This window comes from Condylura cristata, unplaced genomic scaffold (genome assembly GCF_000260355.1).
Source record: "Condylura cristata isolate star-nosed mole 26May11 unplaced genomic scaffold, ConCri1.0 scaffold00015, whole genome shotgun sequence".
Lineage (NCBI taxonomy): Eukaryota > Metazoa > Chordata > Mammalia > Eulipotyphla > Talpidae > Condylura > Condylura cristata.
This window is the reverse complement of record NW_004567116.1, coordinates 4,921,847-4,935,047: the sequence shown is the minus strand read 5'-3', so window position 1 is coordinate 4,935,047 and position 13,201 is coordinate 4,921,847. Positions and strand designations below refer to the sequence as shown.

At 41.5% G+C, this 13,201-nt stretch overlaps 1 protein-coding gene across 1 annotated transcript; it reads left to right on the top strand.

Annotated features, from left to right (window-relative positions):
* Positions 1-2,110: 2,110 nt before the first annotated feature.
* Positions 2,111-10,078, top strand: OOSP2 (oocyte secreted protein 2). The gene is made up of 5 exons (XM_004683407.1): positions 2,111-2,174; positions 4,383-4,555; positions 5,299-5,402; positions 7,181-7,312; positions 10,069-10,078. Exons 1-5 carry the CDS (start codon positions 2,111-2,113, stop codon positions 10,076-10,078), a joined length of 483 nt encoding a protein of 160 aa, XP_004683464.1.
* Positions 10,079-13,201: the final 3,123 nt, after the last annotated feature.

Below are 13,201 nucleotides of genomic sequence, written 5' to 3'. Positions count from 1 at the left end.
AACAGGCCAAAGCAGAAGGTATGCAGACACCTATGTTTTGAAATAAAAGTGCCAGTAATATTTGCCATCGTCCATAGGTGCTTCTTCTATGCCTTCAGTGTTGAAAGCTGTGTTTCAACTATGCTTTCATAGTTCCACATGAAGCTGAAAACTTGTAAAGAAAAAAAGTGGGTAAAACATCACGCTCAGAGCTGCCTCCGTAGAGACTCGGTTGCTGGGGCCGCGGTGATCTGCACGCTTCACTTGATCAGAGACTGGGCTTTCCAGGGGCCTAACAAATAACTCAGGGAAGGAGTCTGCTGGAGCCTTTAGGGGCTGCTGGAGCGCCCCTGTGACGTAATAGCAGCAGCGGGGAGGGGGGAGGAGGTTGTATTTTCATTTCTTTAATGGCTCTTGTTGCAGCAGAGATAAGGCCTCTGAGCTGTTAGAGTCCTCCTCATTGCCTTGATTAGGTCTGCTTTACCAGAGGTGAGTAAGAGAATATGGTGGTGATTTGAAATAATGGGAGGCTTTAACGACTCCCCAAAATGCTGGAACTATTAATGTATTTTATAAACAAATCAGAAAGGACTTACTTTGTCATTGATTCTCCTTTGTTCTCCTCCTCCTTATCCCTAGACCTACACTTGTCATAGGATGTAGGTTACTAAATGTAAGAGGTGAGTTTCTTAGGGGTAGAGACGGCCGGGCTTCAGGGCTGAGAAGATGGCGGCTGTCCAGACTCTGGTGACGCTGATTGAAAGTTGGAATCATTACTAAAGGGAACAACAGCTGTGTTCGATTTGGAGCACTTCATTTAGGTCAAGTGGGGAGATCAGAACTAGACCTGGTCTTTACCCACAGAGGGTTTACAGGCCAGTGGAGAAGGAAACAGACATGCTTAAGTTTGTTTAAAATAAAATAAACTTAAAAAATAAACACAAAATGATATTGAAATGCTGCCTTACAATCATTGACATGTAGGCAGGTCTTAAGACTTGGAATCATTTGGATAACACAGAAATGAGACACTATTCCAGATGAACCAGCAAAAATATATTGGTATGAACTTATCTGCAACTCAGACATTTTTCCAGCTCTATCCTACTGACTTCACAGAATGGTTGTCAAGTTTGACACTGGTAAAGGTCAGACAGCATTTTGAAAAGAACATAAGAGCTATATTGTCATCAGAGAAGGTAGGAATATCCTGGAAGCTAGAAGTTCAGTTAAGATGGAACCAAGTGGCCTGTAATTCAAAATAGTCCATTGCTGGTAGACAACAGCGACCCGCCAGCCTCTGCACAGACTAAAACTCTTCTCTGAGATTTAATTGCTGAATTTCCTGGGATGAGATGCTTGTGGTTCGTGTGCCTCATCTGAACCTCCTCGAGACTCTTCAAGAGGAGAGCATTCCTGGCAACTGACGTTATCCGCTTAAGATTCACTTTGCTGTGCACCTAACCCTCTTTCTGCAAAAGAAACTATACATTCAACATTACATCTATGATCTATACCCTGCCCTCATTTTCTACCTCAATTACCCTAAACTGGCAAAAGAAAATGCACGAAGACTTTCCTCTTTTGGTCTGACTATGTAGTTAGAAGCGGCCATACACTAAAGAATCCTTTATTTGTATTAAAGATACTTGAGTTTTCCTCTTCTTGTTCTTTATGAATCAATTCAGTCTCCTAGCCAATGAATAGTCCCAAAGCAATCACAATATTAAGGACTTACTGTGTGTGTGTCATTAGAGATGGATTTGTGGATTTTTGTTAAGAAAGTTTCCTGTGGACATCTGTCTCCTTCTAGGGCTTTATCTTCCCAGTCAAGTCACTTAAACATCTCTGCTGCTACTATTTCCAGTCAAACCCACAGAAATGAAGAAATCAAGAAATCAGGTTTTTTTTTTATTCAAATATGTATGATTTAGGCTATTGAGCACATTAGGTGGAATACACCACCCCTAACGTTTAACCCACTTAGTCCTGCCATTTGGCCTTGATTGGCAGTATGGAGTAGAAATGAAGCAGGAAATGCAGGCGGCTGAGTGGACGACGCCATATAAACTCACTCCGAACAGTGAATTTGCGAGTAGCTGTTCCGGAGGTCAGCGCCATGAAAGTGTCCATGGCTTTGGAGGTCTTGACTCTCGTGGTTGCCTTGACTCGATCTCACGCTGAGGAAATTTATGGTAAATGAGGAGCTTTAGAGAAAGCTTCCTTGCATGTGTTACTCATAATGACCCCTTCCCATGCAGGTGATCTCGTCTTACACTTTGCTGGAAGGGAAATACTGAGCCAGTGAATGGGAGCCCACACATTGAAGACACATCTCTTTGCACCTAGATATCTGAGACTTCTTCCTCCTGTGCTGTGAGCTTCTCTCTGTCATGACCCTCATTTGTTGGTTCTCCAGAAATAGTTCTTGGCTTTGTGTGGGGCGCCCTTCCAGACCCCTCGCTGACCACCAGCAATGGACTGGTCCCTTGTGTCCCTCTTCACTGTCCTTCTTCCTATGTTGCCTTGATGATAGGGCTCTTTTGTCTTTTAAAAATGCTGTCTGACCTTTAGCTGCATCGAATTATCAGCCATTCTGCAGGTCCAGCAGGATAAAGCTAAGCGAATGTCTGGGTTGTCTACAAGTTGATGCCTCTAATTTCTGTTAGCCAAATGATTCCCAGTTTCAAGATCTGCCTAAATGTCGACTATACTATGTCAGTATTTCAACTGTGTGTGTGCGTGTTTGAGGTCATTTAGATGTGTCTGCTTCCTTCTTTTTGAGGTGGGTCTTTTTTGGTATCTGACATGGGAAAATTCCTTACTTGGTCTGTAAGTGCTTTATGAGTAAAGACCATGTGTAGTTTCTGATCTTTATTTTACTTAACACATCTTTCTGAGTGCTTAGATTAGTGCCAGCAGAAGTTACTTCTTGCATTTCAGTTCAACACAGGTGGAGAAAGCAGTGAGCTGGAACTCAGGAGGAAACTCTCTGGATGGGTGAGGGGTATTCAGGCCTGGCTATGGCCTGTGAGCTTGCGTGCAAGGAAGATTGTTTCAGTTAATAAATAAATAAATAAATAAACCCATATATGTGCCTCAGGCTTTTAAAAAAAAATTTCCTAGTTCTTTGAGACTCAACCTTAAAAGGTGAAATTGAAACTGGACTCCAATATTGGGATAAACCAAAGCTGTGAAATGAGAAGTATATCCTCAACCATTTTTCATTTGAATTTACCTCTATCCCTAGTTATTGATTGGAGCCTTTTTCTACTAGGAAAAATAATTTTATCTAGGTGATGTTATAGTAGCCTCTCAAGCACATGCGGGACATGATTCAGGGGTTATAGTCACAGATGTGAAACACACGCCTTCGCCAACATCTTTTTCCCAAAACAGCACGATTTTTGTTGTTATTGTTTACTTTTTGAAAGAAATTTATCTGTACAGGTCGAGAGTTTTCAGACTCAAAGATGTTGGAGGTTTCTTGTTCGTTAGTCCTATCACTTCTGGAGCCAGGGATCGAGCTGGCACTGAAGGGCTACAGCTTCCTTGCGGTGCTGCGCTTTAACCCGCTGAGCCACCAGGGAGGGCCGTGATGCTTGCTTTTTGTCCATTTTTACTTGCTTTTGGCGTTTTGTCTTTCTTTTCCTCCTTTCTGCCTTTTAATTTAGCTTCTCTTTCTCCTACGTAACCAACATCTTCAAAAACACTAAAGCTAATTCTTGTTTTTTTTCTGAACAATGTAAAGAACCATGAAATTTAACTCTGATCACCCCTGTATAGCCTCTGGTTAAGGTTTGTCACACTAAGCCACAGCCCAGCATGCCACTGTTTTCCCGCTGTTTCTTAGGGAAAGGACACAGTGCAGGAATAGTGGTCATTGATTTACTGAAGATTCCAACATAGAGGGTAAAAGTGGTTTTCTCACAAGAATTTTGCCACGTTTTCCCTCTTCAGCCTCATTGCTTCCATGGCCATGACTGTTTCTGCTTCTGGCTGCTCTAGATGTGGATTCGCCTACTCTCTTTCTTCTCTTCCCACTACAAAAACTATTACTGAGGCTACTTCACTTTCTTCTAATATATTGTTATTTATTTCTGTCCCTAACATGTGGTCCTCACTGGAACCTAATTTCATTGAGAGGAGGCAGGAAGCTATGATTGTTTTTCTCATATTCTTATGCATGATTTTCCTCCCTGTGAAATAACCAAAACTGAATTATTTAAAAGTATAAATGTGCAGGTATTAAAATAAAGTGTCAACAGGAAAAACCTTGGCATGCTATCCTTTGTCAAGGAAAGAAACACTCTGATCAAAAAGGGCACAGCTGAATGTTCTTTGCATTCTCCCTTGAGCTATATACACATCTGATACTTCTCATATGCTTTTTTTCCCTGCAGTAAAAATAAGCTGTTCTCTGGACTGGGTGATGGTCTCTGTTAGCCCGTGTGCCTACAATCGGTATATATTGTCTGAGGAATTACATCTGGGGAGCGGTTGCCCTGTGACTCGGATACAGACATATATATATGATTTTGTATACTTGGTTCATGACTGTGGCATCAGAACAAAGGTGAGAATACTCATTCCTTATAAAAATTGTTTCTAAAAACTCAAAAGAACTTTATATGCATGGTGCTGCATTATTATCCAGCTGTTTTTAAGAACCAGTTTGTTCTAGCCACAGTAATTTGTGAGTAGGTGACAATATAGTTTCTTCCTTGTCATTGAACATTGAGCCATCAGCAGGCAGAACCTTCCAGCATAGGAGTAAAGACTGCTTAGGGAACTGATTCTCCACCATCTTTCAGCTACTAACGTAGTTCATGAAAACGTAGTGAGAGCCTTACGTTTTATTCAGAGCTTCTTTGTAGAGGTCACTAGTCCTTTATATCCGCATTCTCCTGCACTGTGTCCCAGTGTCCTGTATATGTAAAAAGTGCAGTAGCCATTTTTTTTTAAGATTTATTTATTCGTACAGAACTGGGGTACAGGCCAGAGATGCGGAGGGTGAGGAGATTCACCAGAGACAGAGCGGGGAGCAGAACAGGCAGATCGACGAAGTACACTGCTGAGGGGAGCAGCGGGCGGGTCAGGAGAGGTCTGCTGCGCCATGTGGTCACCTCCGGGGCAAGCGGGGATGGAACTCATGCGGAAGTGGCTTCAGCTTCTCTGTGCTGTGCTTTAACCCGCTGCGCCACCAGGGAGGGCCATAGTAGCCATTTTTAAGATCTTGAATGTTCTCTGCTTCTCCACCAATGTGTGTAAGCCTCCTCTGTTACTTACGCTACCTTCTCAAACTTTGTGCTCTCCTAGGCCATTTCAGAGTATACTCTCCTTATTCAAACTGAGCTACACTATACTCCTGTAAATACATGCTGGGACAGTGAGACAATCCCGTTGGAATGTCTGACCTCTCGGTGAGTCCTTTTGAATGTTTCAGCTTCACCTTGTGAGATACTTCTGCAGAAGCATAGATTTTTAAGACTAAACTCCCTCAGAAGCATTACTCCAAACAAACATCAAAGGAGTATTTGTAAAAATATTTCGTAAACATTTTTATCCTTATTTTGTGTTTATTTTCTTATTTTTAAAATGATGTACTTTTTATTTATGCGTACAAGAACTGGGTACAGGCTAGAAGTATGGGGGGTGAGAGGACTCACCAGAGAGAGTGGGGAGCAGAACAGGTGGAAGTACTGAAATACACTGCTGAGGGGAGTGGCGGGGAGACAGGGGAGGTCTGCTGCGCCATGTGGGTCTGCTCCCTGGCTGGGGATTGAACTCACACTGCCATGGCTGCCATAGCTTCATAGTGCTGTGCTTTAACTCGTTGTGTCACCAGGGAGGCTCTCTTTATTTTGAAACATAATGGTCATTTGTTAAAAAGCAAAGTGATGTTGAGTTTGCATGGGCCCAACAATCTAATCTATCTAGGTCAGGTCATAACACCTGAACTACAAAGCAGCCAGTAAATACTCAAAATCACCTGGGCAAGTGAAGAATTCCAAGTAGAAAACTTTTCGAAGTTTCCAGCTTTATAATGTTAGAGAGTAAATAGCTAAGTGTGAAAGAGAAAACCAACCTCTCATTTAAAAAATTACAAATTCTTGGAGCTACCAGAAGGAAGGGCTCATCAGCCCAGTCGTTCAGCACACTCTGCTTGTCATCTTGCGGGACTAAGCTTGGTGCTGACCTTCAAAGGGGCCCCATATTTTTAGACCTTCGAGAATTGAGACCAGGCGGAGTATATGACCTGATACACTTACCCTGTCAGTAAGACAAATACTTTGAGTGTTAATTGATTTTAGTGATTGATGTTCGAAATCACCTGAAAACCACAAGAAAATGTTTATCCTGTTTAAGACGTGAAAATATTTGACATGAAAAATAGTAGCAAGGTTACAGACCAAGAATTCAGAGCTCTGAGCAAATGTGCAATGTCTTTTAACATGATCCGAGTTTTCTTTTTCTTTGGTATTTTTATCATGGTAAGATTTGCATTAAATGAAATTCCCCATTTTTGAGTATTGTTCAAGGGCAGCAAGCACATTCAGGGCATGGTGTAACATTTTCTTGAGGCAAAATCAAGACTGAGGGATTGAATGCCCATTCTGGAAAACAACTGACCCTCAGTCGGAACCAACACTGGAATCTGTGCACACACATGCACACACACACACATACACACCTATTTTTATTCTTATACAGGCCAGGGCTTACAGTAATGTTAATATACTTGGGTCATCACTATTCATCTCAATAGAGATCAGCATTCTCATTTAAATAGTAATTATAGTGCTTGCAATTTATTTTCCTTAGAAAAGGTAATGAATTGGCCAACAAAACTGGACACACACACACACACACACACACACACACACACAACTTCTTTGTCTCTTTGTTACTACTACTCTGAATCTGGGACTGGGTCTGATTGTTTCACACCTCTCACCATTCTTAGGGTCCATTTCTCTAAGTCTATTTTCCTGGACATTTTCATTGCATCTATTATTGCCAGCTTACAACTCACCCACTGTCCAGACAGTGTAGGCTCTATGCAACGCTCCTAACTCAGCACGTTGAACATGCCGGTGTTATAAAATGGTGGTAAAAATGCCTTGTCCTGAAGTAGAGACTCAGAAAGCCCAGGATCTGAGGGTGCCAATCTCTCAGTTATCTGTTTCTCTTTCCTCAGGAGATCAGTGTGGCTTATGCCAGTTTCTACAGATGATGAAGTAAAAGTGGATCCCAGTCCTTTCATGACTGATTTTGAGACTGCACTAGAAGAGATTGGATTACTAAGTGACTCCCTCATTAAAGAGAAATGGCAAACTGGAAATGGACTCACAAAATTTACTAGAAAAGCAAAGTTTTTTTCATGTAAAATAATTAATTGGTATCAACCATACTTCAGATGTCAGATTCCCTAAAAAATTCCCAATTCAGTGGACTTCCTGATATAACGAAGTGTTTTTTTTTTTAACATATTTTTATTCATTAGGGGTATGACTTATTTAATGTTAATAAGTATCACTCATTTAAATGTTATTTTCTGTTCTCTATTGTAGATCCAGCAACATGTTCTCCATGACAATTTGATCAATTTCACAGGAATCTTCAAGGATTAGGTTCTAAATATTTTTTTTAATTAAAAGTAAAAAATTGGGGCCCTCCCTGGTGGTGCAGCAGTTAAAACACAGCACTAAGAAGCTAAAGCCACTTCAGCATGAGTTCGATCCCCCACCGTGGAGCTGACCCACATGGCGCTGTAGACCTCTCCTGACTGCTCGCTGCTCCCCTCAGCAGTGTACTTGTCAATCTGCCTGTTCTGCTCCCCTCTCTGTCTCTGGTGAATCTTCTCACTGACCCTGAACCTCTGGCTTGTACCCAGTCCTGTATGCATAAATAAATAAATCTTTAAAAAAAAAAGTGGAAAATTGTTGTATAAAAGGGCCAGATTGCACATTTTGTGTAGAATTTAAGTTGTAACATCTTAAGTCCCAGGAAAGACAAAGGCTTTTATGCGAAAATCATTGATCTTGGGTGGGCCTCCTAAAAATAACTCAACGTACATCCTATTTGAATAATTACTGTAGAAGAAAGTTAGAGTCATTGTATAGAATTTAAGGGAACACTCCCTTCACTGAAATTTGATATCATATGTTTCTTTCTCATTGATTTGATTCTCCCATATTTGAAATGACTTGTGATGATTCTCCCACACCTGACTGAATGTGATGACTCTCCCACACTTGAAATGACTGAATTGGTCAAGCACCAAATCATTCTGTCACCTAAGAAGGGGTTATTAGATGATCAAACTGCTTATGGTTGTTTACTGACTGCTAGTGGGCAGAAAGGTCCCTGTCACACACTACTGCTACCCTTCTTATACATAACGCCTTCTGTATTGTCAGCAAGTAAATGGAACTTCTTTCCTTCTACTCAAAACTCTTCTTTTTGGCAAAGGGGATAATACCAATACAGTGAGCAATGAAATTTAGTAAATGGATTAAAGCAAGCAAGTACAAAAAGTAAATCACCCTAAAAATAGTCTCATGCATCCTTTGTGGATAAACAGCTAGAATATTGACTTCCTTCATATGAAAATGTTTTCTTTTTGGAAATTAGCAACTTGAATTTTGAACTTGGAGAAAGAGTCCAGCCAGGTGCAACTGTGGAATATGGTGAGGTTACCATGAGTACACTCGCACAAACAGGACCCAAAATGGACCTCGGGGTCACATTGGCTAGACCTCCTGGGATGAACCTTGAGCAAACTATTTTGTTCTGGTTCTCCCTAGACCCATCATCTGTGTTGGGAGTGACTAAAGATTTACTCACAAGGACTGCATTAGGGCGGTAAAGGCCTTGCATTCAAGGAATGATAAGGTGGTAATAAACTGACCTTGTATCCGGGACGGGACTAGCTGAAGGTGATAACGGACTGGGCCTCACATCAAGGACACAGCGATGAGTCACCCCCTTTGGAGTCTGAGTTTAGAATCTATATAAGAGACCCTTCCCCCTTATTGGGTGGGCAGTGGTTGCAGATCCCACTCTAGGGGCTCCGTCTCAGCTGCTGTCCTGGAGCAATAAACTCTGCTTGCCCAGCCTTTCTACCTCAAGCCTTCCTTTCTTGAGGCCGGTCACAGAACTTGGCAACAGACTCATGGCGTCTGTCCCTCCTCTCCGTCCTTTTTCCTTTCAATCTGGACACAAGGAATGTCCTTCCTGGGCAGAGGTGGTTAATGTTCCTCAAAAAGCCTTACAATGTATGACTTTCATCCTTACCTTAATGTCTGCCTTAATTTGATAATGTAGAACCTTAATTGTGAGTATTACCTGCATGTTTTAATGCCACATACAGTTTTCACAGATAATTGACAGAAGATCTATGGTGAAATGTTACATTTACATTGTGTTTAGAATGCCTTCTGTATTGTCTAATGCTGAGAAGATGGAAATAAAATCCCTGGAAAAATAAAGACTGACACTGAAGCCTGGAGCTCAGTCCCTCACTCAAGTCTCTGTGACTCAGTTCTTTCTGCATCCAGGGTCCATGATCCCTGAGATCAACAGAACTGGATCTTTCATGATCCTATTTCAGCACTAAAAACTATCCCCCATGAAAACATCCCCCTTTACAATTAGGTATGTATGGAAGAGGAAGAAATCAGTATGAATGTTGTCTCTTGACAAAGTTTCTCAAAATCCTTCTCTCACTTTGGAATGGAAGACATCTCCTTTGTGTGAATTTATTCTGAATATATATACAGATCTTAGCTGCTAACTCCTTCACATTTTGTCCCAATCTTTATACTGTAGTCTAAGGTGGGTACTATGATTTTAAATTTGCAAATGTGATAACTGAAAACCTCTAGTAACTTCCTTTCAGCACTCATTCTACAGCTCTAAATTTAAAGCCACCATGTTGAAAGGAACTATTTTTTTCACTTCCTCCTGTTTCTTCCTCTTTTTCTCAAGCAATTTTTTAAGTAGAATTTTTGTTTTTTTAAATTGCGGTAACATTGGCTTGCAACACTGTGTACGCCTTAGGGGTATAGATTTCTGTCTCCTCAGGTGGATGTGACCACCTACAGCCACCACTAAGTACCCATTGTCCTCTACCACATCTACTGGCCTCCACCCTGTTGGCTCCCCACCTATCATGCTTCCTTCTCTGGTGACCTCAATTCTTCAGTGAGATAGCTAGGATTTGTTTTGGTTTAGTTTTTTAGTTTTGTTATTCCTTTGTTTAGTTTCTTTATATTCTAGTTATGAATGAAATCAGCAAGCATTTGTCTCTTTCTGACTTATTTCACCTAGCACAAACTCCTTCCCCAGTTTCACCTATGTTGTTGCAAAAGCAAGATTTCATCTCTTTCCTTTTTTATAGCTGAGTAGTATTCCATTATGTACATATACCACATCTTCCTCATCCCTTTATTTGTCAGGCACTTAAGTTGCTTCTATCTCGTGGCTGTTATATACAGGGCTGCAATGAACATCATCACTTATTATAAGCCTTTCTTGCCCTTCCTTTTCTATTTCATTTGCAATGTCTCTGACTAAAATGAGACAGGGAGGATCACAGCTTTCACTGCTCTCCCTTTAGTTATTTCCTCACGATTTCTGTTTAGGTCACTGTGGTCAGTCTCCTCTCTCAGCGCTCAGGCAGGCCCTTCAGAGTCTCTGCCCAGACTCAGGTGACAACACTGGTCACAGAGCCCTTGTGTGTTCAGTTTTCTGGCTACTGGGCCCACGCACAGACTTTATCTCTCTGCACTCATGTCCTTCAGCCATGATGGGTGGCCTCCACTTTCTTGGGATTGAGTCCCTACTTATTCTCAAGTTTCCAGAACTAAGATCCTTCTTGCTTTTGCTATGCACTAGGATCCTTCTTGCTTTGCACTGAGGTCCCAGGACAACCTAGACTTCACCACACTCAGCTGGGCTTTGCACTGGCTGTTTTCTCTGTGATGTTAAGCAAGTTGGTTAGTACCTTGAGGCCACAGTTTTCTCTTCCATGAAACTGCACTAACAGCTGTATGAATGCTTCCTTCCATGCTGTTACAACTTGAGGAGCTGAACAAAAATATTCAATGATCTGGTTTCCTTATATGTAGCTTTGCTTCAAGTTGCAGCTCCTGAGAATCCATCTCTGTCCCCAGATCTCAGGCTATTGGGAGTTAATGCAAGTAAAGCATTTAGAACAGTGTTGCATGATATCATTTCAAGCATTAAGCCACAATTAGCATAATCTGGCCCACCAATCTTTCCCGTCCTGTGAGAATCCAGTGCAATTCTTCCCCCATCAGACACTATTCTTTCTTTGTTTCCTCTTCCTATACGAATAACTGTCCTACCTGCATTCCACAATCCTTTCCAGCCCACCCGTATTTTCTGTTTGCATTTCTTCCTCAGTGATGTGTTAAGCAACATCTCAAAGCCAGGAGACAGTTACTCCTGGCCCAAGTTTCCTCACCAGCACAGTCCTCAACACTGTGGTGTGGTGAAAACATTCCCTAGTCTGCCAATAAAAGAGTTCACCGACTCCAGCAAGGCATTGCGTCAGGCAAAGGAACATTGAGGAGAAGGAAGAGACTCTACTAAGCCCACTACTGAGTCTCCTCACAACGAGATGGGCTTCAAAGGAGAGAAGTCTGCGGAAGCCCGGAGACTCTGAGGTAACTTTCTAGACTTTTCTCCGCAGAAAGCCCCCTTCTCTACACTCTGTTAAAGGGACAATTGATGGATGTCTGCCAAGATATTTGGTGGTTAGATATTTGGCTATGAGGATGGATACCCCTTAGAATTTGATTTGTTACCTGATGCCATAAAGTTAGACATACTTGTAGTTATTTCTTTGGAAAGATAGGCATGGATACACACACACACACACACACACACACACAGGAATTATATAGATATTAAATCCAAGTGTCCGCACCTAGATGTGTCTTCCTGCTCTACTAAGAGGGATAATCTTGACATGCTTGAAGTATAAGATTTGGTGAGTGAGTTCTGCATAAGCTCAAAGGGACGGTATCAGGAAATGATACTCCAGATCCAGGTTGTCAGGTTCTGACCGCTGACTCTGGAGTATGCTGGCTGTGTGGCCTCAGGCAAGTTACTTTACTGGTGCTCACTTTCCTAATTGGAACCTATTCACCCAGAGGTTATGAGAACAAAGCTGTTTAATCAGAGTAAACACTGAACACCTAACACTCTGGAACTGGGTAGACAACTCAACTGGGGAACTCTTAGGACTCGCCCCCTGCTATTTATGGTTATTTTAATGTCAATTTAATAATGTGGTTAGATTTCTTTCTCCCAGAGCAGCTCTGGAGTTTTTCTATAAAAGACACTCCAGTGGTTACAAATGTATTTTTCACTGTCATCCATCCATAAAGCTGGACCAAAATATCAGCTATTATCAAACATATATTAGCTGTGTGGCAGATACTGAGTTCAACACTGGAATTAGAATAATCAGACAGCAGGAAACTGACAAGCGTTTAGTCAGCTGACTGATAAGTAGTTTCAGAGGCTTTCCTTCTCAAAAATCTTTATTTTTGAGTCTTCTTGGAAGGGTTCCTCATTTAGGCTTCGCCAGAACTAAACAAGACTTCCTTGAGAAGTTCTGTCATGTGTGCTGAGACCCTGTCTGGTAGAAGAGCAGAAACTACCTACGTGGAGATTGGGGCACAAAGGTTCCAGGAAGAAGGGAATAGCATTGAGAGGGGGTCAAGCCTTTTGAAATCTTGGTGTAGGGAGGACTGAAAGGAATAGAAAAGCCTAGAGTGAGTTTTGCAGAGCAAGGAGTAAGTAATGAAGCTGGAAATAGAAGTAAGGAGTCACTCTCTGTTCTGAGGGACCTCTCACCTCACCTATGTTAGAAGTTGCACCTGAAATAGATACATATTCCCAGTGGGTTAACTTTTAGCTTAGGATTTGCAAAGTGATGTTCAACATAGATAAGAGATCTAAAGATTATTCTCCCTTTGGCCCTTTCAAATTATTGTATATCTTGCACAGAGTATATTAGGTATTCATTGAAATGGTTTGCTATCAACATATTTTTCCTTCAAACATTTTCCAGACTGATATCATACAATGCACACTTGAATGCTTTATTATTCTGTCATTTCCCCTGATATCTTCTTTGACTTTTGATCTCAAGATCAACCTTAGATCATTTCTTTCTTCTCCA

Bases quoted from the DNA above. Each gene is read 5' to 3' on its own strand.
- OOSP2 (XM_004683407.1), top strand. From the start codon at position 2,111: ATGGCTTTGGAGGTCTTGACTCTCGTGGTTGCCTTGACTCGATCTCAC. The intron at 4,556-5,298 runs GTGAGAATACTC...GTGCTCTCCTAG, and splicing joins ACTGTGGCATCAGAACAAAG to GCCATTTCAGAGTATACTCT. The intron at 5,403-7,180 runs GTGAGTCCTTTT...CTCTTTCCTCAG, and splicing joins TTGGAATGTCTGACCTCTCG to GAGATCAGTGTGGCTTATGC.